This window comes from Euleptes europaea, chromosome 21 (genome assembly GCF_029931775.1).
Source record: "Euleptes europaea isolate rEulEur1 chromosome 21, rEulEur1.hap1, whole genome shotgun sequence".
Taxonomy (NCBI): Eukaryota; Metazoa; Chordata; class Lepidosauria; order Squamata; family Sphaerodactylidae; genus Euleptes; species Euleptes europaea.
The window spans coordinates 14,521,643-14,546,584 of record NC_079332.1 but is presented as its reverse complement, the minus strand read 5'-3'; the positions used below and the strand labels follow the sequence as shown (position 1 = coordinate 14,546,584).

Below are 24,942 nucleotides of genomic sequence, written 5' to 3'. Positions count from 1 at the left end.
CTGGCAGCGAGTCCCATGGTTTAATTACTCATAGCGTTCTCTGCTCGCACCACGCAATCTGCAAAAGCGAGAGAGTGAGCTACCTTTCAGGGCTATCGTACAGATTGCTACCATGGGGGGGGGTGTATAAAATATTTAAGCTCTTCTGACGTTACTAGTTACTAGAGGAAAGAAAAGAAATGACAAGTAGATCTTTACGTATGTATTCAGTTGGTCCCCCACAGCTAAGTTATCCAGCTTTCAGTGCAATTTAGCTGGGCCGGATGACCTATGGCGCCTCCCTGGTCAGAGGCAGTCTATCTTCGAACCACCAAGCACTCTGCTGTCCTGTTACATGCTCGGCCAAGATTTGCCATCAAGAGGTTCTCAGCAGCCCAAAGCCATACAGCCACCCTCCTCTGGAGTAAAACACAACAGTGGTGTTGCATCTTAGTAACCCTTTCAAGGCCCAAACAAAGCTGGCACAGAACGCCTAACGTAAAAAGTGTCGGGCACGAGAAAGGGGGAGCGTGCGCCATCGGGAAGAGACAGAATTTCGTTTGCACAATTCGCTTTCGGGAAATGGTTTTGCTCGGCTAGTCGAAGTTACATCCCATAATACGCAGCCAGACCCAGAAGCAAGAAATGGGAGCATTCGGGAGCTGTTAAGAAAATTACGGGATGGGCACCCCGCCCGCACATTCCAAGCCCAGGCAGCCCACGCTTTCGTTCCCGGCCGACCCCGAGCTCGGGAACAGATGCGACCTCCAGCCGGGCCGGAAAGGTCACCGGTGCGAGAACGCCTCTGCGCTATGGCTCGGATCCAGGCCGCCGTTTCAAAAAGGGAGATCTTCCCAGCAATAAATCGAGCCCCTTTTGAGATGGGCGGTTTTCAAAATGTTGCGTCGCGTACAACCTCACGCCTTTCTCGGGGTTTTCACCCCACCCGGCCAAAAATCCCCCACTAAAAAAATTAATCGGTAGGAGCGATCTCAGTTAATGCTTAACAGGGTTTAGCTACTGTAACTAGCATTTTTCCAGTGGCCACCTGGGAGGTCCGAAGTCCAACCGCTGCCAGGAGGATTTCCTTGTGCCAAAGAAGTCTTTTCCACCGACAACGGCTTCCTTAAATATTTCGAAGCCACCGCCTCTCGTGAGGCCACACGTGTTTCTGTTCAAAATTCAGAGTTCAGGATGACCTCGATAGACTGGAGACCTGGGCCATAAGCAGTAAAATGGAACCATAAGCAGTAAAAAGTACACTCTTTACACTCTAAAGTGTAAAGTACTTCACCTAGGCAGAAACAACATAAGGCGCAGGTACAGGATGGGAGATAGTCGGCTTGACAACAGTACATGTGAAAGAGATCTGGGAGTCTTAGTGGACCACAAACTGAACATGAGTCAACAGTTGTGATATGGCGGACAAGAAGGCCAATGCAATTCTGGGCTGCATCAATAGGACTATTGTGTCTAGATCCAGGGAAGTAATACTACCACTGTATTCTGCATTGGTCAGACCTCCCTTGGAATACCGTGTCCAGTTTTGGGTTCCCAATTTAAGAAGGATGTTGACAAGTTGGAGCGTGTCCAGAGGAGGGCGACCAGAACGGTCAAAGGTCTGGACTCCATGCCCTATGAGGAGACACTTAGGGAGTTGGGTTTGTTTAGTTTGGAGAGGAGAAGGTTGAGGGGAGACATGATAGCCATGTTTAAATATTTGAAGGGATGTCATGTTGATGAGGGAACTACTTGTTCTCTGTTGCTCCAGAGACTAGGACACGGAGTAATGGGTTTAAAGTAAGAGAAAAGCGATTCCACCTAAACATTAGGAAGAACTTTCTGACGGTGAGGGCTGTTCGACGGTGGAAGGCGCTGCCTCGGAGGGTGGTGGAGTCCCCGTCTTTGGAGGTATTTAAGCAGAGGCTGGATGGCCATCTGTCGGGAGTGCTTTGATTGAGGGATCCTGCATGGCAGGGGAAGGGTTGGGGTCACTGGGGATGTGGGGAGAGGTAGTTGTGAATTTCCTGCCTTGTGCAGGGGGTTGGACTAGATGACCCTGGTGTCCCTTCCAACTCTATGATTCCATGATTCTAAAACATTTCAAAGCCAATGGTGGCAAAATATTACAAAATCTCCCCTCCCCCCCCCAAAAAAAAAGACAACTTATTGCAGCTGCTGGACAGGATGGCAGTTGTGGGAGACTTGGGGTCAACACTTGCACAAACTTTGTGGGCACTGAGACAAAACTCTTTGATGCTCCGCCCCACTGGTTAAAATGGGAATCCTTTAAGGTGAGGTTACGAAGGCTTAGATCCAATGCAACATTTGAGTAGCTAGAAGGGTTTTTTGTCTATGGAGTGGAACTTTCTCCTCTCCCACTCCTTCCACTATCCCCACCCCACCCCTGGAAATACTGTTCCAGAGGGGGTAGAAACCCCAAAGAAATTGCTTCTCAGGGGCAATTTGGGGCTGCAGAAAGAGATGAAGAGGTCATGGTCCTTTGGTCTGTGGGAATGGTGTGTTGGTTCAAAAACTGGGCGTGACCCTTAGTTTCCGAGATGCAACCTTATGTCTGTGACGCCCTTAAAAACATTACAGAAGCCTTAAAATAGGGTTGCCAACCTCCAGGAATTACAGCCCAGAATTACAACCGACCTCCAGCTGCCAGAGATCAGTTCCCCCAGAGAAAATGGCATTATACCTTGCTGAAGGGCATTATACCGCCCTTCCCCAAACCCCACCGTCCCCAGGCTGTGCCCCCAACTCTCCAGGAATTTCCATACACAGAGTTGGCAAGCCGACCTCAAAACGATCAAATGATTTTTTAAAAAGGAACAATTATTTCAAAGCGATCACTGGAATTTGTCCAACCCAGTGTTTCCCCCAAAGGAAGAAGGTAACCAGGTAAGGACTGACCCCTTTTAAGAATCCCTAAACGGAGACTATTTAGACAGCGTGCCTTCAAAAGAATGCACCGTTCTGACATACGCGTAAGGATGCGTCCACAACAGCAGCTGCAGATAACATCTGATGAGTCAAACTTGTTCCAGACCCAATGAGTCACTCCACCCCCACCCCATTGGCTTTCCTTGCAGGTTGTTGCATTTGGCCAATAAATCTTGAGAATCTGACACACAGACAAAACCCACCCCCCATCAATAAAGAAGGAAAAGAAGAAGAGGAAGAAAAGGAAGAAAAAAAGAGGAAGAAAAGGAAGAAGAAAAGGTTGGAAGAAAAGGAAGAAAAGGAAGAGGAAGAAGAGAAGAAAGAAGAAAAAGAGGAAGAAGAAGTAGAGGAGGAAGAAGAAGAGGAAGAATAAGAGTTGGTTTTTATATGCTGACTTTCTCTACCACTTAAGGAAGAATCAAACTGGCTTACAATCCCCTTCCCCTCCCCACAACAGACACCCCGTGAGGTAGGTGAGGCTGAGAGAGTGTGACTTGCCCAAGGTCACCCAGCTGGCTTCATGTGTAGGAGCAGGGAAACAAATCCCGTTCACCAGATTAGCCTCCGCTGCTCATGTTGGAGGAGTGGGGAATCAAACCCCGTTCTCCAGATCAGAGTCCACCGCTCTAAACCACCTGCTCTTAACCACCACACCACGCTGGCTCTTCCTAAACCTTTTTTGCACAGCACAGATCTGAGTTGACTTGCAGAGAAGGGGGGCGGATTTTTCAAACTTTCGGGAAATTACAGAGCGTGCCAACCGCCGGTTTGTATCCAGCGTGATGGGCAGAGATGGCGACCGGGTTTCTTAATGCCTCCCGGTCGCTACACCCCCACCCCACCCCTGTTATTTCTTCAAGGCGTGCATAGTAGCCTGTTAGCTTTTACAAGATGCTCGGTTTTCGCCCTGCCCACAAGAGGAGCGCGCAATTCTGTTTCGCCAACCCAATAAAATGCCCGATATTTCCAGAATCGACAACGTCCAGTACAGCAAAAACCACTCCCGATATTTCCCTCCCGATAAATATCAGAAATATCCTGGTCATGGAAGCCTTCGTACTTTACGGGCCCACGGCTTCAACAGGTGGTAGACCCAGCCTCCGGCGTGCCAAGGTCTCAGGTTCGAATCCTTACCCTGCCATGGAAGCTTGCCAGGAGACCTCGGGCCAGTCACATGCTCCCAGCCTAACCTACTTCACAGGGACGGGGGAGAACCACGTAAGCCACCGTGGGCCCCCAGCGGAGAGAAAGGTGGGGGTCTAAACAAAGTTAACAAATAAATACATAAAGAACCCGTCAGGAGCACATTTCTCCCATCCTACCCGAGTGAGCAAGTCCTGACGAGGGTCGTCTGACTTTAAAGATTACTAATCTCCTTCTAGAATCACCTGCTCAGGACATTCAGCTACAGAGACACGGAAGATCGGCAGACTTTAAGTCTGCCCAAATTCTCACTCTCCCCATGGACACCCCTTCCCCGATTTCCCACTGCTCTAGATAACCAACCCCTTTATCCCAACACGAGGCCCCTCCCCAACTTTGCAGAAACACTCATTAATCCTTGTATCTAACTCATTAACCCTTGTATCTAACAGCCCTTGCGGATCAAAAAATCCACATGATGGGGCTACTCAAGACAGCGATAGAGGTCTTTGCAAACCTGAAGAAGCCCAAGACCGTGCCTACTGAAACGCCCAAAGCCAAGGCATCCCCGAATGACAGGGCCACCCTAGGAAAGGCCCTGCTGCTTACTGAGGACAACCCAGCATCTACCACTGATGGCATCCAGTACTTCCTTGGCAGATGTTAACATCTGCGGAGGGCTCTTCTCCCCACACGTGCCGGATTCCCTCCGCAACCCCCCCTTCCGGGGCCTCGTGCCTCCCACTTTGCACACCTCACTTGGCCATCCCGGAGACGGTTTTGTCACTGGCGTTATAGCCTCCGCCATCATACCGACTTCCTGCCATCTCCCACTGGTGTTTCTCTTCCCCGCCTCGTCTCCTTCCTCTCCGAGCCACCACCAAACTGTCTCCCTATTGTCGCTTCAGGAAATATTAGCCTGTCAAAGGCGGCCAGGTTGCTTAGAGACGGCAAGGTGGGGGAAAAACTGCAGCGCTCCCGGCCCAGATGATTAAGGGGATTTGGATGAAGTTCCAGAAAGAACAATAGCAGCCAGGGTGTTTTTTTTTGGGGGGGGGGGTTGTTGCAAATACACAGGGGGTGTTTTCACGTAGAGCCAGAAAGCGTTCCTACAAGGCCTGGAAAAACTCAGAATGGCGGAGACAGAAGAGCGGAAATCCACAAAATAATTGCACCGAGGCCATCCGTGTTCTGGAAAAGCTGGAAGGGCCAGCCCGCTTACCTTTCTGCCATCGAGCTTCCCCACCTCCCCAATATTAACTCAGCTTCCCGTTTCTGGGCTGCATACAAAATGCTGGTTTTAGTCTTTAAAACTCTCTGGGGTTTAAGTCCCTCTGCAAGAAAATCTGCTCCCAATTGGGGGGGGGAGGCTCCCTCCCCCCCTCACCCACTGAGCAAGGTTCCCCTTTGGGCTCCTATTTGCAGAGGGTCAGAATAGGACAGCGGGGCCTTTCCCGCAGCTGCCCCTTCGTTCCAAGCACTCCATAAACATTTTTTTTCAATTCACAACTGACTTGAAGGTCCCGCTAGCTAGTTTGATAACGTTTTGTCACTGCCGCCAGGTTTATTGTCCTTTCAGCAGTATCAACTACTCTGATTTTCCAGTTGCTCGATGTGTGGCTCTGGAAGTTGGGGGGGAAAGTGGCCTATAAGTTTCGGGAGATAATAAATTATACAAGTCTACCTGCTTTTCTAAAAAGCAGTTCATTCCGAGCCTGGGCTGATGGATCCACGCCAGCCCGCACCCACAATCTGAGCCGACACAGGTTTTACCGCCTCGGTAAGAGGAACTACTTGGACATGCTGAATTCCAAGAGATCCTGTGTGCTCCACCCAGGTTCCTGAAATATACCTGCCCTCTTTCCGCCACTTGCAATTATGAACCTTGTTGGCATACCAGTGAGTCAACGCTCGCGCATTCCCTTCAGCGACTAAAGCTCAGGACGGCACCCGGCGAACACCCCTGCCCGGGGGCAACTCCGGGGGAAAAATGAGAAGCGGGCAGAACCCCTCTTTCCCTGCCAAGCTGAGCAAACCGGTTCTCTTCGCTACAGGTCCTGCGCTCCTGGCAGAGAAGGAGCCGTGCAGAAAAGAAGTCCACGGCGGACGAACGAGAAGAGAACACCTATCCGCCTTGCCTCTTGTTTCTGAGCAGAAATGCCCAGTTCCCGGAGGCAGGAGAGGACTGTAATTATCACAGCAACCAAACACAGCTATCTATCATGGTGGGGGGGAGAGCTAGATTCGAGTCCTGTAGCACTTTAGAGATCAAAAAGGTTTTCGGGGTATAAGCTTTCGAGAGCCAAAGCTCACTCTTCCCCATCGTGTGGTATCCCTCTAATTCCCTTTCTTTCCCGGCACTGCGGAATTCTCTACAGAGCCAATTCAAGAGGATAATTTCAGAGGATTAGCTGCGCCCGTCTGCAGTCCAATCGCACCATAGAATTGGAAAGAACCACCAGGGTCATCTAGTCCAACCTCCTGCACAAAGCAGGAAATTTACAACTACCTCCCCACCACACACACACACACACACCCAGTGACCCCCTACTCCATGCCCAGGAGATGGCCAAGATGCCCTCCCTCTCACGATCTGCTTAAGGTCATAGAATTGCTGACAGATGGCCATCTAGCCTCTGCTGAAAAACCTCCAGGGAAGGAGAGCTTACCACCTCCCGAGGAAGCCTGTTCCACTGAGGAATCTCTCTGATATAAAGTTCTTTCTAATGTCTAGACAGAAACTCTTTGGATTTAATTTCAACCCATTGGTTCTGGTCCGACCTTCTGGGGCAACAGAACCTTGGAGACCAATAAGATTTTGGGGGTATAAGCTTTTGAGACGGGCTTGGGGAAGAAAAATCTGAGCAGGCCCCTAGGCTTTCTCTCAGCAGCAAACTTACAAGCCTTGGCCAGACGTTTGAGCGAGAGTGTTCCCCCTAGGGCTGCCAACCTCCAGGTGGGGCCTGGAGTTCCCCCAGAATTACAACTGATCTCCGGACTGGAGGAAAGGAACCCTTCAGAGGGCGAACTCTGCGGCATCACGTCCTTGCTGAGCTCCGCTTCCTCCCCAGACTCTGCCCCCGAATCTTCAGGAATTTCCTAACCTGGAGTTGGCAAGCCTAGTTAATTCCCCGGGGTGGAAGACAAGAATGAAGTCCTAAAGAAAACGCGCAATGCACGGCCCGTCACACTAAATCAGGGGTGGGGAACCCTTTTTTCTGCCAAGGGCCATTTGGATATTTATCACATCATTCGCGGGCCATACAAAATCATCAACTTAAAAATTAGCCTGCTATATTTTTGGGCGGTCCTAGCAGCTCCATAGCTAATGACTCTACTGCAAGGGGGGGAAAAGGTTCCTTTTCTCGGCAAAACAAACTCACATCCGCCTTGAATAGAGGCTATTCCTGGCCGCTGGAGGGGGCGGATCGCCAGTCTTAGATCCTTCTGAGCTAGAGATCTGCCAGGACCCACGAAAGGCCAGACCAAATGATTTTGCGGGCCTTAAACGGCCCCCGGGCCGGATGTTCCCTACCCCTGCACTAAATGAGAAATTAAGCCAGGGAGAAAAGAAAAGCCGTAAAGCCCTTTGGAGATAAACAGAGCGAGGGACCTCTTGTCTATCATCCACAGCAGTGGATCTGAGAGGAACGGAATGAATCCGGCCCTGGTAGACAACGATGTGGAGTCGTTATGTAGGAGGGGAGAGCGCGCATGTGCACAGGATGCCAGCCACGTTCTGGAACGTTCTGCATCCGCCCCGGTGCATGCGCACCTCCGCATGCAGAACGGAGACCGTGGGAAGTAGCAGCCCGCCCTCTTCTCCCCCTCGTACTCCTCTTCGCACACAACGCAGTATGCCCAACAACAACACACGCCAACTGTGCCCACGTCGCAAGAGCAGAAGCTGCCGACCGCTATACTGGCAGGCAGCGGGCACCCGCCTCGGCAGCACACTTTCCCATGAAGACCAGAGCCAGCAACGGAACAAAACAGAGCTTCAGGATGAAGGGGGGGGGGAAAGGGGGGGCAGACTCACCATCTCGTCCAGGGCGTAGCGGAGAAGGCCATGTTCGTACAGGATGAAAAACCGGCGTTGCCATTTCTGCAAAAAGAAGAAAAAACACACGTACACACATTAAGACAGGGAGACTCAAACTGGCGGCTGATTCTGCCCACCAAACCCCTAGCCGACCCAACCTCCCCACGTCTAAACCTTCGGGAAGCTTTAACCCTCTCCATCTTCCCAGCGATTAACCAAAGCCAGGATCACCCTGCTGCTCGAAAGCGGGGTGCTCAAACCAGATGCTTGAGATGAGATCGACAAAGAGGGGACCCCCCCCCCCCCCGTGTCACTCCTTAACCCACAGATGGCTCCTGACTGTCTGACTTTAACAAGTGGCGAAGAAAGGAAAATTGGTGTGCAGGGACTCGCCGGTGTTGGCCCCCTTGTACGTCAGTTACGACTGGGTGCTGCTCCCAGGTCCAGTCTCCCAGGCGCTGGAGAGTCATGAAAGCAGCACAATCTTTTCCCCATACTTCTCCCAGCCTCTCCAAAGGCACAAAGAAAATACAAAGCTCCCTTACATTGTGACATGCCACGGGTTCACTCGCCTCAGTACTGGATTCGAGATTAGCATAAATTATACAAAATGTGGGTAGACTCGCCCCTGACTTTGCATCATTTATTCTGCGTTTGGAAAGTCAGAGGGAAGAGCTCTAGGCTGTACCCCGGCGCCCGGAAATCTTAATTCAGCCACCTCTCCAGCTTCTGAGGTAGCTGGAGGAACTGCCCACGTGTTCCTCCATGAGGACTAGAGACTGGGTTTTTCCCATGAAACTGAAATTTGCAGAAATCTGAATTGTGTGCCAAATGCTATACTTGATCTGCAACAACCGTTCGATAGCAGCACATACATAGTCCTTCGGTACTGATCCATTTGGGTTGTCATCCCCCCCCCACCTGAGAGAGACACCCGCGCTTACCCGAGAACGATGAACGGGGTTGTCGAAATCGGTGCCTTCAGGCGCCAGCAAGAGCCATCCACCGTAAATAGGCTTTGCCTGGGGGGGGCAAAGGGAAGAAAAAAGATTATCAGAACTTTTTTGTCAAGGTACAGGCATGCGTCATTTTATCGCACTTCGCAGATATTGTGCTTTCGAGCAAGTTTATTGGCGCCATCTTCCCCACAGCACGTGCTCACTTCGTGTCTCTTACATTTTAGTAATTCTCACAATAGAATCATAGTTAGAAGGGACCACCAGGGTCATCTAGTCCAGCCCCTGGCACAATGCAGGAAATTCACAACTACCTCCCCCACCCAGTGACCCCTACTCCATGCCCAGAATATGGCCAAGATGCCCTCCCTCTCATCATCTGCTTAAGGCACTGGTTCCCAACCAGGGGTCCGTGGACCCCCAGGGGTCCGCGAGAACTAAATTAAGGTCCGCGAAGCAAAGTTATAAACCCATAATAAATTAATATTTTCAATTAAAAGTTCTCTATTATAAAATATATATATTCAAATATTATTCTAATGTTTAACTAACAGTTATGATTAAAGTTTATTTTCAAATTCTCAGAATTTTTATTTTGAACCTTGGGGTCCCTGCCCCGAACAAAAAAGTCCTAGTGGTCCCTGGTCAAAAAAAGGTTGGGAACCACTGGCTTAAGGTCACGGAATCAGCCTTGCTGACAGATGGCCATCTAGCCTCTGCTTAAAGACCTTCAGGGAACGAGTACTTACCACCTCCCGAGGAAACCTGTCATGGTGCCATAGCATGATCTATTGTAAATTAGTGAACAACACAGTCGAAGGGGCCTACCTCTAACTCCCCCCCGCTGCCCCCTTACCTCTTAGTGCCCCCCTAGGTAATCCCACCACCTCAGGGGGTGGTACTTCCCACTTTGGGAACCACTGCTCTAAAGCAACCCCTTAAAAAGTGCTCATGAAGTTGCCTTATTCCGGATCAGATCCTTGGTTCACCCAAGTCAGTATCGCCTACGCAGACTGGCAGCAGCTCTCCAGGTCTCAGGCAAAAAGGGTCGTTTACGTCATCTACTACATGATCCTTGCCGGGGACACCAGGGATTGAACCGGGGACCTCCTGCGTGCCAAGCAGATGCTCTGCCACTGAGCCACGGCCGCTCCCTACAGGAAGCTTTGAGTCAGCCCATTGTCCATCAAAGTCAGTACTGTCTACTCAGACTGGCAAGGCTCTCCTGGGTCTCAGGCGGAGGTCTTTCCCACCTCCTGGCCCTTTTAACGGGCGATGCCAGGGATTGAACCTGAGACCTCCTGTGTGCACAGCGGTTGCTCTACCACTGAGCCACGGCTGCTCCCAACTAACCGTAATGTAACAAAACACTGCAATGCGTGAATCTGGGGAATGGTTTGAAGGGCGACGCGGAACATGGGAACGTCTCAACACTATTTATTTACTTGGTGGTGGTGGACAGCGCCGTCAAGCTGCAGCTGACTTATGGTGACCCCATAGAAGTTTTCAAGACAAGAGACGAACAGAGGTGGTTTGCCATTGCTTGACTCTGGGTAGCGACCCTGGGCTTCCTTGGTGGTCTCCCATCCAAATATTATCCAGGGCTGACCCTGCTTAGCTTCCGAGGTCGGACACGATAGGGGCTAGCCTGGGTCCCACATCATTCTCCTCTCCTTTGTTTTACCCTCACAGCGACCCTGCGAGGTAGGCGAGGCAAGGAAGTGTGTGGCTGGCCCAAAGTCCCCCAACAAGCTTCCGCGGCAGAGAGGGGTTTCGAACCAGGGCCTCCCAGATCCTCGTTCAACACTTTGACCACTACGCCACCCTACCCGAGGTCCTTCAACAGCAGGGATTGTGCCTGGAAGCAGGAGCTATGCCTTTGAGCCAATGCCTCTCTCCTGAAAGATAAAAATACTTCCTTATTTTTTAAAAAAATCTGTTCTACTTGTGCTGTTTTATTAATACCAAAAGTAAAGCAGGTCACACCTGCAGGGAAGGCAGATACCTGGAGTCCGTAAGACGTGAACTGGGAAAGCTGAAACCGAGCCCAGGCTTCTTTTTAAAGTTAAAATAAACGCCAGCCAAGTAAAATCTAGTTACTTCGACTGCCAACCAAAAACGGACAACCTCTCGCAGCCGCCAGCTCCCCCGACCTGCCTTACCAGTTGCAAGGTTTCACAACCATTCAACATGCGTACGCACACGTTTATGTATAGGGGAAATCTGTCAACGCCCCACGCTTATCAGAAGCAAGGGAACTGTGGGGTGGATTCTTGTTCCGAGAAAAGTCTTGGTTCTTACCTGTCCTCGCGCAGCAAGAAAGAGCTTGACTATGGGCGCTTTCCTGCAAACTGAATAATGCTCTTTCAATCCACTTTAACGATCATTTGCAGGCGGACTTTGCCCTTTCACACAGGCACTTCCGCACATGCCAAATAATGCCCTTTCAATCCGGTTTCAATGCACCTTGAAGCTGGATTTTACTGTGCAGAACGGCAAAATCAACTTGCAAACTGTCGTTCAAGTGCACTGAAAGTGCGTTATCCCGCATGTGCGGAAGTGCGTGAAATCCAGCTGCAAAGTGTATTGAAAGTGCATTATTTGGCATGTGTGAAAGCCCCGTATGAGATAGGAGGAGTAGTAGTTAAGTTTTTATAAGTTGACTTTCTCTACCACTTCAGAAAGAAGCAAACTGGCTTACAATCACCTTCCCTTCCCCTCCCCACAACAGACACCCTGTGAGGTAGGTGGGGCTGAGAGTGTGTGACTAGCCCAAGGCCACCCAGCTGGCTTCACGTACAGGAGTGGGGAAACCAACCCGATTCACCAGATTAGCCTCCACCGCTCATGTGGAGGAGTGGGGAATCACACCCGGTTCTCCAGATCAGAGTTCACCGCTCCAAACCACCGCTCTTCACCACCACACCACAAAAACACAACTGATCTAGATATTTAGAGGCAGGGTTGTATAGCAGTTAAGAGTGCCGGACTAGGAGCTGGGAGACCCAGGTTCGAATCCTCACCATCCCACATAAGCCTTCTGGGCGAGCTTGGGCCAGTCACCCATTCTCAGCCTAATCTACCCCGCAGGGTTGTTGTGAGGATACAGCGGAGGAGACGAGAATGCTGTTAGCTGCTTTGGGTCCCCACCGGGGAAACAGGTGGGAATAAATGGTATAAATGAATAATTTCGAGTCCAGTAGCACTGTAGAGACCAGCAAGATTTGGGAGGGGGTGTTAAGCTTTCAGGAGTCAAAAGTATCTGACGAGTTTTGCCTCTCGAAAGCTTGTACACCCCGACGCAGCTAACCCTCTGAAACTATCCTCTTGGAGGAGGGAAGAAAAATGTAAGCAACTTTAGGTCCCCATTTGTGAGAAAGGCGGGGTATAAATGAAGTAAAATCAACTTTAATAAACATTTATTCCCTGCTTTGCGGCCTGGGGGCCCAACATAGCTCACGCCATTCTCGCCGCCTCTATGTTATCCTTACAAAAACCACCCTGCGAAGTAGGCAATGCTGAAAGCGACTGGCCCGAGGTCCCCCAGCGGGCTCCCAGGGCAGACCGGGGATTCGACACGGACTGGAAAGAGCTCCTCACCTGATCAGACAGACCCCGTTCTACGAACGTGGGCATCTCTGGCACAAGTCACCTTCTTCTATCAGGAGACAGGGCCACAGCGTTGCCCGGGCTAACTTCTTTTTTTCTTTTTTATAAATGTTTTATTGCTTTTATAATGAAACATACAAAAAAAGAAATAATAATAATAATAATAATATTAACTTCTGAGACCCGCTCCGATTTTGTTTTAGACACCAAGCTTCGTTTAACCTCGGCTACGTTTTGCTGGCTGAGTCTGGGTTTGCGTAGTTTTGGCTTCTGGTTTTCAGAGCGGTTCCGTTTCTCTTGCTGACGGTTTTTTGTCGATGATTTATAGAGCTTTTAAAACAACCGGGTTGTGTGCTTTTTAAACAAAAAATCGCAGAAGGCGCGCTGGGAGACTTCAACTGAGCAAGGGAGCAGGATTTTTCTAAAACCAGGATAAAAACTGGGTTTGGGCGAAGACCCGAGTTCAAATGCCACGGCGGCTCTCTCAGCATCGCATCCTTCATGGGAAACGTTGCATGGAGCAAAAGTGGAAGGGAAAACAAGTTTTTTTTTCCAAAAAGCAAACTATCCAATCGAGATGCGCCCTTGCAGGGCAGAACCTCAACGGGCGACGTGAATCACGCCTGCTGAGACCCCCTCTGCTAAAATGTGCTGTATTTTGGAAGCTCTGCTGGTGGCACCGGTGTCCTTGTGGAACGATTCTGCCTTGCTCGATTTTCGCCCAGACGCTGGAAGCGTTCCCAAGTTACCTCCCCAGACTGGGCGAGCAAGGTCATCCATCAGGGACGCCCTGGTAAGAAAGAAGACTTTTTACTCCTCCCCTTGGCTTGCCAAGCAAGAAGGGTGTCTATGGCAGAAGGCATCATCTTTCTTATAGGATGAGTCTGATAGGCTCTGACAGGGGAGCCAGCGTGGTCTAGTGGTTAAGAGTGGGTGGTTTGCAGCGGTGGACTCTGATCGGGAGAACCGGGTTCGATTCCCCACTCCTCCACACGAGCGGCGTAGGCTAATCCGGTGAACTGGATTTGTTTCCCCACTCCTCCACACGAAGCCAGCTGGGTGACCTTGGGCTAGTCACAGCTCTCTCAGCCTCACCTACCTCACTGGGTGTCTGTTGCGGGGAAGGTGATTGTAAGCCAGTTTGAGTCTCCCTTAAGTGGTAGAGAAAGCCGGCATATAAAAACCAACTCTTCTTCTTTTCTCCCAATGCGGCTTACAACCTCTTTCCCCCCTCTCCATGTTATGCTCACCACAGCTCTGCGAAGTAGGCCAGGATATGCCAGCGGGTGCGCGTCTGGCCCAAGGTCGCCCGGTGAACTTCCGTGGCAGAGAGGGGATTCGAGCCTGGGTCTCCCAGATCCTTTCCTCCATTTTATCCTCACAACAGCCCTGGGAGGTAGGTTAGGCCGAGTGTGCGTGACTGGCCCGAGGTCACCTGGGGAACTTCTGTGGCAGACACACGATTCGAACCTGGGTCTCCCAGATCCTGTCCTCCATTTTATCCTCACAACAGCCCTGCAAGGTAGGTTCAGCCGAGAGTGCGTGACTGTCCCAAGGTCACCCAGCCAACTTCCACAGCAGAGAAGGGATTCGAACCTGGGTTTCCCAGATCCTAGTCCGACATTAATAGTGTAACCACTACACCATGCTGGCTGTGGCTCAGCGGCAGAGCATCTGCTTGGCATGGAGAAGGTCCCAGGTTCAATTCCCCAGCATTGCCAGTTAAAGGGACTAGGCGAGTAGGTTGTGTGAAGGATCTCTGCCTGAGTCTCTGGAGGGCTGCTGCCGGTCTGAGTAGACAAATACTGACTTTGATGGACCAAGGGTCTGGTTCAGTATAAGGCAGCTTCATGTGTTCATGTATTACAGGCATTTTAAAAGCTGTATCACCCCACCTCCCCAAAAAGGAGAAAAATGGTAATTACTTTTTCTTTGGTGCAAGCGGCTTAAAATCCTTATTCGTGCCTAGAGAGCAGCAACAAAATGCACCGGTCCCCGTTCTAGCCGCACCCTTCTTTGTGCTTTTCGGACATATTTGTTTTACAGATCTGCTGACTGCACATTTCCTGTGTTCCCATGATCCCGCCGCACCCCCGAGGAGCGTGGCCCACGGTGTCAAAGGCCCCTGAACAATCTCATTTGAAGAAAGCAAGTTACTGGCCCTCAAGAATAAGGTATGCCTGAAAGGGAAATCTCAGAAGCCAGATAAGGAATGACGAGAAAGTTAACTTTAAATCAAACAACACCAAGGGACAGTGTGGTACAGTGGTTAAGAATGTTGGACTAGTGTCTAGTCCACAGCTTCTCCAACAACCCCATATGGGGTCGCGTAACTGAATGTGGGGGGTTGCAAAAATTTGATTTATTATCAGTAAATGTTTGATTTGTGTACCTATTTTATATACCTATATACCCAGGGTCGCGTAAATAATAAAAGTTTGATTTATTATCAGTAAATGTTTGATTTGTGTACCTATTTTATATACCTATATACCCGTAAATAATAAAAATTTGATTTATTATCAGTAAATGTTTGATTTGTGTACCTATTTTATATACCTATATACCCGGGGTCGCGTAAATATTTCTCGAGCGAAAAGGGGGCGGAAGTGGAAAAAGTTTAAGAAGCCCTGATCTAGACGACCCAGGTTCGAATTGCCCCACTCATGCCACAGCAGCTCGCTGGGTGACCCTGGGCCGGTCGCAGTCTCTCAGCCTAACCTACCTCGCAGGGTCGTTGTGAGGATAAAATGGAGGAGTGGAGAATGATGTCAGCTGCTCTGAGTCCCTGCTGGGGGGAAAGGTGGGGTATAAATGAATTATATAACAGAACAGCGTTGGCCAAACACAGTAACCTGCTAAGTAAATGCGGCTCTCCTGGGCGAGCAATTTAGTTTCTTTTTCTGCTTGTCGCATTTTTAGCTCGGCCTTTCCTGAGAAGCTCACGGCGGCATGACACTTTGCGTCCTCATGACAACCCTGACAGGTAGGCTAGGCCGAGCGCAAGCCTGCCCTTTTTCTCCAGCCCACCAGCTGGCAAAGGATTTGCTGCCGGTTGGGGTGAGGCATTCCACTGGGGGTCGATGCACACAGAAGGGTCCCAGGTTCAATCCCCAGCATCTCCAGTTAAAAGGACCAGGCAGGTGATGTGAAAGACCTCCGCCTGAGACCTTGGAGAGCGGCTGCCGGTCAGAGTAGCCAATACTGACCTTGAGAAACCAAGGCTCTGACTTGGCCGCCTGGGCAGCTGCGTTAGTCCACGGCACTTTCTCACGGTCACAACTGAGCTCCGTCGTGGAGAGAAGACCGGAACCCAGGTCTCGGCCAATCCAAAAACCCTCCATCTCAACTGCTGCCAGAGCACATTGGCTCTTCCCAACACGGCGAGACCAGGAAAGGAACACCCACCAAACATTTCTACATTTCCCACAAAGCCACATAAACAACAGGCACCACCACCTCAAGAAAACGTCGCATATCGCACGGCTTTTAACTGACCGGGCGATGGATGCGCACGCAGAACGAACTGGCCGTGGACAACAAGTTTAGTCAATGTCCGGCTCTGCGGAAAAGAGATTGGTGAGGACAACCAGCGTGAATCGGCATATGAATAAAACAAGAGCACCGGGCAAAATGTGCACGCCTTTGCATCTGATGAAGCGAGCGCAGACGCCAGGCAGCTTACGCCGGAATAAATTGTTATGCTTCTAAAATGCTACTGGGACTCCTGTTGGGAGTTTTCATTGGTTTCAGACAGTGGCGTGCGTCAAAGCAGGGGCTGTTTTTGTAGAGGCATCCCCCTCAAACACAGAGGAAGGCCTCTTCTAAGATGCCCCCTGTGAAATTTGTTCGACACTTGCGTTAGAAGCAAACTAATTTCTTGTTTGGCCCCATCAACAAGACGCACCTTTTAAACAGTGTTCTTCCCTACTGAGATTCAAATCTGCAGCCGGCTCCAAACCAATTCCCTGCCTCTAGTCGACCTTCAAGAAATTCTGGGTGGTTTTTTGTGTTTTTTTACCGTCGTCGCAGTCAAATGATGGCGACCCCATAGGGTTGTCAAGGCACGCGATGGACCAAGGCGTTTTGCCATTGCCTGCCTCTGCGTAGCGACCCTGGACTTCCTCGGTGGTCCCCCATCCAAATGCTAACCAGGGCAGACCCTGCTTAGCTTCCGAGATCTGACAAGATTGAGCTAGTCTGGGCCATCCAAGTGAGAGCAGAGACAAACAGAGGTATATTGCCTCCGTATCAACCCTGGACTTCCTTGGTGGTTTCCCATCCAAATACTAACAAAGGCCGACCCTGCTTAGCTTACGAGAGCTGACGAGATCAGGCTGGTCCGGCCCAGGCAGGGCAGGGCCATACAGAGGTGGTTCTGCCATTGCCTTCCTCTGCAGAGCAACCCTAAACCTCCTTGGTGGTCTCCCATCCAGGTCAAGGCAAGAGACAAACAGAGGTGGTTTGCCACTGCTTGCTTCTGCAGAACGACCCTGGACTTCCATGGTGGTCTCCAGCCAAGTACTGAGCCCGGCCTCGGCCGGGGAGGGTGGGCAAGAAATTGAATAAATAAATAAATAAAATATTAATCATGCTTAGCTTCTGAGATCTGACCAGATTGGGCTAGCCTGGGCCATCCGGGTCAAGGAAAGAGTCGAACAGAGGCAGTTTGCCATTGCCTGCTTCTTCGTAGCAACCCTGGACTTCCTTGGTGGTCTCCCATCCAAGGACTAACCAGGGCCGACCCTGCTTAGCTTCCGAGATCCGACAAGATCGGGCTAGCCTGGGCTATCTAGGGCAGGGCAAAAAAACCCAAAAAGAGGTGGTCTGCCATTGCCGGCCCCTGCGCAGCAACCCTGGACTTCCTAGGCAGCCTCCCATCCAAGTGCTAACAAAGGCTGACCCTGCTTAGCTCATAAGAGCTGACAAGATCAAGCTAGCCTGGATGTCTCATACGCACCTTGATTTCGGCACCTGCCTCCCCTAGAGCTTCCCAGGCGCTCCTGACGCGACCGCTTTTCCCTCGGATCATGGCTTCCCTGCTGCCGAGCTCCCCCAAGTCCTTCCAAGCTTCTCTCCCTTCCGTGCGAGGCTGGGCAGAGTCACCTTGTTCCAGCGGGGCTGCCGGGATCCCCGCCCTTCCACCCACAGAGGCACACCCCTCCTGCTATCTACCAACCCTCTGCTTCCTTCCCCCCCCACACCCCGCTCCCTGGCATTGCCTGAAAGGGCGAGGCAGCTGTAAGTCGCTCTCGGGACGCCGCAAGTATCAGGGCAAGGCGGCAGATTCCCTTTCCTTGGCAGAGGAGCAGCCCGCGACTACCTGCGGGGACTGGCCCCTCACCGGCCCGGGTTGAGGTACAGCCGCCGACTCTAACTTTCCTATCTAGAGCCCGACAAGATTTTTTAGGGTGTACGTTTTCGAAAGTCAACGTTCCCTTCGTCAGATCCAAGTAAGAATGAAGATCCCACCACCCTTATATCCTGACTCCCTTCTCTACAACAGCCCTCTCACCTTCTGAACACATGAAGCTGCCGTCTACTGAATCAGATCCTCGGTCCATCAAAGTCAGTATTGCCTACTCAGACTGGCAGCGGCTCTCCAGGGTCTCAGGCAGGGGTCTTTCACATCGCCTAGTCCCTTTAACTGGAGCAGCCGGAGATCGAACCTGGGACCTTCTGCATGCCAAGGAGAGAGGCTCTACCACTGAGCCACGGCCCCTCCAAACTCTAACCAGGGCCGACCCTGCTTAGCTTCTGAGATCTTACGAGATTGGGCTCACCTGGGGCTATCCAAGTCAGGGCTGATTGGGATATAAAGGTGCAGGGGTCTCTATCTCTACTTGTATCTGACGAAGGGAGCTCCGACTCTCAAAAGCTGAAAATCTTGTTGGTGTCTAAGGTGCTTCTGGATTCGAATCCAGCCCATCAAGCAGCAAGTGAGTCAGTTGTGGCTCACAGACACTGTTATGAATCAGGGCAGGTTAAAATCTCACGACTGGCATCCGCAGAGGGAATGCACACAGGGAATTTATTTTCAGGAGGGTAGCCGTGTCAGTCTGCGGTAGAAGAGCGAGATTCGCGCCCAGTAGCATATTAGAGCAAGATTTTCAGGGTATTTTTGAGAACCAAGGCTCCCTTCGTCATATAGAAAATTTATTAAAACCACAACGCCAAACGAGTGTGGATTTTCACGCACACTTAAGACTGGACTGTCATAGAGAGGAGGGTGCCGAGTTGTTTTCTGTTGCTCCAGAAGGTCGGACCAGAACCAGCGGGTTGAAATGAAATCGAGAGAGTTTCCGTCTTGACATTAGGAAGAATTTTCTAACGGTTAGAGCGGTTCCTCAGTGGAACAGGCCTCCTTGGGAGGTGGTAAGCTCTCCTTCCCTGGAGGTTTTTAAGCAGAGGCTAGATGGCCATCTGTCAGCAATCCCTTCTTCCAGACTACTAAAGAGTTGGGAGGGATTCTCTTCGGCTCCTTATCTGACCTCCCGCTGCTTTTACTAAATTGCAATGGGCTTTTTCAAGAGCTTGTTGCAATGCCTTTTCGTCGCCCTTGCTCAGCGGGAGATTCCAGCATTTACCTCGGGAGTCTAGGTTGTGCCCTCGTAACTCAGATGTTGAGACAATCACCCATATTTTATTGTATTGTGAATTTTATCAGGATGTCAGAAATAGGCTGGTTTTGCCCTCGTTGACCAGAGTGTTTAGACATTCAGATGATTTTATTATTAAATATTTACTCGAGGATAAAGATGCCAACAGTTCCTACACAGCGGCAAAGTTTTGCGACAGTGCCACTACAGCGCGAAGAGCTCGGGTTAGCGCATCAGAACGGTAATCGTGGCTCTGTATCGATCGATTGTAACAACATTTATCTGCGGGTCAAACGATCGTAAATAAACTGAACTGAACATCTGTCAGCAAGGCTGATTCTATGACCATAGGGAGATGATGAGAGGGAGGGTATCTTGGCCATCACCTGGTCACTGGGGGTGTGCAGGGGGAGGTAGTTGTGAATTTCCTGCACTGTGCAGGGGGTTGGACTAGATGACCCTGGTGGTCCCTTCCAACTCTATGATTCTATGACTTTGCCCTGAGCATCAAGCAGTCTCCCAAAACTCTGGGAACGTAGTTTGGATTCCATGATAGCAGCACGAAAAGCAGAGGTGCCCTAGCAGCCCGACACACGGATTTTTCCCAGTTGTTTTGCCACTGACACGCTCCTTGATCAAAACACGAGCCGCTTCCTAGAATGACCGCGCCGCCTTGCCGGGAATTCGCCAGGCTCAGCGAATTTATTCCCGTCTCTCCCCGACAAACTGCCTGTCGGTCATTTGCAAGCAGGGAAGCCGCACCCTCCACCCCCACCCCCGGAAAATCAATTTGGTAGAAGACGTTTAGCCGGTTTTGAATATATCTGCATAAAATGAGTGCATGAATTAAACACTACCACCAAAGAAAACAAAATACACACTTGGCTTCACACGTGCTGCGGCAGATAAACAATCTTGGGGAGGGAACGCTTCTTCCAAGATGCCTCTCCCAACGGAGAGAAGCCCCTTCCAACATGGCGCCTGGCACCCAGTTATTACAAATTCTCTGATTAAAACAACCACCTTTTTACTTAAGTCAGTATTGTCTACTCAGACCGGCAGCGGCTCTCCAGGGTCTCAGGCAGAGGTCTTTCCCATCGCCTACTTGCCCAGTCCCTTTAACTGGAGATGCCGGGGACAGAACCTGGGACCTTCTGCACGCCAAGCAGATGCTCTACCACCGAGCCTCTCCCTAAAAGTGGATCGGAAAAGCTCTACCCGACACAGCTTCTGAGATCTCCACAAAGTCCTATAAAATATGCGCAGCCGTCAAGGAAGTCCGAGCCGAAACACTGCTCCTTGACGCAAGCGGAGGAATGGCTACCAACTCCTGGTCTGATAACTGGAGCTGCCTTGGTGGCACACGCACGAGAGTCCAGGGGGTCTTGAAGAGCTTAAAGGTTCACGCCCGCGCCTTGACTCCAACACAGAAGCAACCTGGCAGCCAACATTGCCGCCTTAAACTCCAGGTACTGAGTTCAAAACGCTGACCCCTGCCGGCCAACAATCAGTTGCATTCTGTAGCTTTCGCGTTCCCCGGGGCTGGGGCGGGTTCTTTCGCTTGTCTCACATTGCAATTTATTCTGCTTGCCATATCCTGCTCATCATCATTGTTGGTTAATATTTTAGTTTTTCTTACTGTGTGGGCTGCACGTCCCTAGAGCGCCGCTTAAAAATATTATACACCCTTTTGTTGTTTTACATTATCGTTTTTAGGTCTGGAAGCTGCAATGAACTTCATTAACTGGGTCAGGGGTGCTGCCAGGGAGATGGACAGGAGGCAAAAAATTCAATTCGGCCCCTCCCCGGAGGATTTTAATCAAACCAAATTACCTATGGGAAGAACAGGGTGGGAGAAACAACCCCCAGGTCCTACCTGAGATGTTGCTACTAGCTCTTCCCCCCAAAGGGTTCTCCGTGGGAGGGCGCCTCTTAGCCCTGGTGCCACCACTGAGAAGCCACCGGAGGGCAACCTCAGAGGGTGCTAGCCCTTTACCACGACCCTTCTGGCTGGAGTTCAGGAGGAAGGCAAGGATTCGTCGGATCGTTTTAGGGAGTAAGGTCTACGGGTGGAGATCGCCGCCGCCCAGCCTGAACGCACTTGCTTCAAGCCAATTCATGACCTGCCCCCAAAACCAAGACAGCAGAAAGCAAGAGAAAGAATGATAGAATATAAAATATTTTAAATACCCAACAACTTACATGCATGACAATAGCAATTCATTAAATAAGGAACCTAGGCAGGAGAGGAGGGAGAGCTGCAAAACACAGATGGTTTGAAATGAAGAAATAAACACTGGATGGTAGGGAGAACATGAAGATGGGAGAATTCTTTTCCATAATACTAGAAAAGTAATGCTGGAGAACTTGAAGCAACAGAAATCTCAAGATAGCAAAGGAAGTCGTTCTTCGCATCAGTGCTTAAAACAACCCTTGGAAGACACTCCAACAGCCAAGCTTTCGAATAGGCCGGGCATTGCAAAAAGTTCACCAATGGAACCTCCAGCTCTGAAGGCAGACTACCAGATCCTTCCTCCCGCCTCTGGGGCCATCCTTGCAACTTGAGCGGCTCTCCCGGCACTGGCTTTGGGAGCAGCTGAGTCGTTCGCCCGACTTTAGGGATTCGGTGAAGCAGCACCAAAGAAGACCTGGATCAGTTCTGCTCCCACGCAACTTGCACGCTCGTCGAGATCAGCATCAGAGGCCTTTGGGGCTGCGTGGCACCACACCTAAAGATGGGCAGGTGATGACAGACAGGGTCTTCTCTGCAGTGACACCTTGTTTATGGAACTCTTTTTTTCCCCACAGCTGTTCTGTCAACCCTGGATCTGTTATCTTCCCGGGACCAGGTGAAAGCCTGTTGTTTACCTAGGCGTTCCCTTTCAGTATAAATCTTTTGGCTGCTTTCTGTGGAACGGGACGGCAACTTCTACCTCTCGTTTTTAAATTACTGCCCTATGGATTTTTTTTTTTTAAATGGTTTTCATTTTTGTAAAGGCTAGTCCGATCTCATCAAATCTCAGAAGCCTAAGCAGGGTCGGCCCTGGTCAGTACCTGGATGGGAGACCGCCGAGGAAGTCCAGAGTTGCTACACAGAAGCAAGCAATGGCAAACCAACCTCTGAACGTCTCTTGCCCAGAGCTGGATGGCTCAGGTTAGCCCAATCACATCAGATCTTGGAAGCTAAGCAGGGTCTGCCCTGGTTAGCATTTAGATGGGAGACCACCAAGGAAGTCCAGGGTTGCTCTGCAGAGGCAGGCAATGGCAAACCACCTTGTGCCTTGACAACCGTATGGGGTCACCATAAGTTGACTGCAACGACGGCAAAAACAAACAAGCCCTGAGTAGTACTTGGAAGACCACCATGGAAATCCAGGGTTGCTACACAGAGGCCGGCAATGGCAAACCACCCCTGTTCATCTCTCGCCTTGAAACCCTTAAAGGTCGTCGTACGTTGGCTGCGCCATGGCAGCCCTTTCCACCACCAGCGAGGGAAGGTGGCGTGGCGTACCCCAATCTTGTCAGACCTCCGAAGCTAAGGAGAGATCGGCCCCGGTTGGTCCTTGGATGGGAGACCACCAAGGAAGTCCAGGGATGCTATGCAGAGGCAGGCAACGGCAAACCACCTCTGCTTGTCTCTTGTCCTGACCTGGATGGCCCAGTCTGGCCCATCTCATCAGATTTCGGAAGCTACGTGGGGTTGGCCACAGTTGGTACTTGGGTGGGAAACTCCCGAGGAGGTCCAGGGTTGCTACGCAGAGGCCGGCAATGGCAAACCACCTCTGTCCGTCCCTTGCCTTGAAAACCCTACGGGGTTGCCATGGGTCGGCTGCGACTTGACGGCGCTTCCCACCAACCAGGAGGGAAGGTGGAACTATGCTGCCCGACCTAAGAAGCTAAGCAGGGTCAGTACTTGGACGGGAGACCACAAAGGAAGACATTGCAGAGGAAGGCGACGGCAAACCACCTCTGCTTCCCGCTTGCCTCAAAACCCCCTTGCTGGGGTCCCTGTCAGTTGGTTGCGACTTGACAGTACTTACCTAGGTAAGATGCCATTCGCATCTCAATCTAGACGAAAATGCTGTCATCGGGGAGACGCCGCTGTCCAAACACAGCAGTTGGCACTTAGACAGCCAACTGAATGGGTTTTATTTTTAATTCCGGCCGGCCAGCCTCAAAGCCAGAGTAGGGGGCAGCGAGGACGGGAGGAAACAGGGAGAGGAAATGGCCACCGCTTGGTTTACACCAGGCTGTCAAAGAGCGGCACTGATATATCCCAGACATTTGCAGCCGAGACCGGCGAGACGATTCGGCACCACCCAGGAAGCGTCGATTCTCTCTGCCCGTGACAGCATCTTTTCCCCTTCTGTAGGATTGGTAAGGACAAGACAGTACAGTTTTTCCATCTGCATTCCAGAAAGGTGTTTGGGCGATGACCGTAACTCACCTGGAAATTCTCAAATACTGAAGTACGGCGCTGAACAGGACAGTGAAGTTTCCCCTTGCAATTAGTATTATACTTTTAAATCCCTGGCTTTTATTTATATCACAACAACCCTGCAACCCTGCAATGCATGCCAACTTTACTGAGATCGAGGGAGGATGGGGGAAGCAGAATCAAAATGATCTAAATTCAGTACTCTATCCAAGGGACTTGACTGCCTTTAAGACATGGGAAACTGAGCTGCCATAAAGCAGGTTGAAGATGGCTGTTCTTACAAGAAGAAGAAGAAGAGTTGGTTTTTATACTCCACTTTTCTCTACCTTTAAGGAGTCTCAAAGCGGAGTCTCAATCGCCTGCCCTCCCCCTCTCCACAACAGACACCTTGTGAGATAGGTGGGGCTGAGAGAGTTCGGAGAGAACTGTGAGTAACCCAAGGTCACCCAGCCGGCTTCATGTGTAAGAGTGAGGAAACCAACCCAGTTCACCAGAGTAGGGTCCGCCACTCATGTGGAGGAGTGGGGAATCAAACCCGGTTCTCCAGATTAGAGTCCATTGCTCTTAACCACTACACCATGCTGGCTCTACCAGGATTTTGTGTTTCCAGAACCTTCCAGTGAGGACTTGGGGGTGTTGTCAGACATAGACGAGCAGTAAACAGAGAGGTATGTCCCATTGTGGTGGTGGTGGTGGGGAGATCCACTTGGGATGTCCTCCTTAGAAAAGCCACGCCGAGAAAAATGGGAGCGGCACGCGAACATGACAACAATCCAGCATACGTTCTAGCGTGGTGTAGTGGTTAAGAGCGGGGGTTTGGAGTGGTGGGCTCTGATCTGGAGAACCAGGTTTGATTCCCCACTCCTCCACATGAGCGGCAAAGTCTAGCCTGGTGAACTGGGTTGGTTTCCCCACGCCTCCACGTGAAGCCAGCTGGGTGACCTTGGGCTAGTCACACTCTCTCCGCCCCACCTACCCCACAGGGAGGGGAAGGTGATTGAAAGCCGGTTTGATACTCCCTTAAGTGGTAGAGAAAGTTGGCATATAAAAACCAACTCTTCTTCCACTCATTGCAACGAGACTTTGGTTTGCCTTTCCCCATAGATCAGGGGTGTTGAACTCATTTATTGCGAGGGCCGGATATGACATAAATGTCACTTGGTCGGGCCGGGCCATGTCTACCATGAAATTTAATGCCAGGTACCGGAGAGATAAACTTTATAGAAG

The 24,942-nt window shown here is 50.8% G+C and overlaps 1 protein-coding gene across 2 annotated transcripts in view; it reads right to left on the bottom strand.

The window, feature by feature from the left end:
• The window catches only part of MPRIP (myosin phosphatase Rho interacting protein), a 122,976-nt gene that overhangs the window by 81,918 nt on the left and 16,116 nt on the right, over positions 1-24,942 (bottom strand). For both annotated transcript variants that reach the window (XM_056866326.1, XM_056866325.1), the window contains exons 2-3: positions 9,058-9,135; positions 8,111-8,176 (exon numbers count right to left, since the gene is read on the bottom strand). In XM_056866326.1, coding sequence (XP_056722304.1) covers positions 8,111-8,176; positions 9,058-9,135 — 144 coding nt within the window. The remainder of the gene's footprint in view (positions 1-8,110; positions 8,177-9,057; positions 9,136-24,942) is intronic.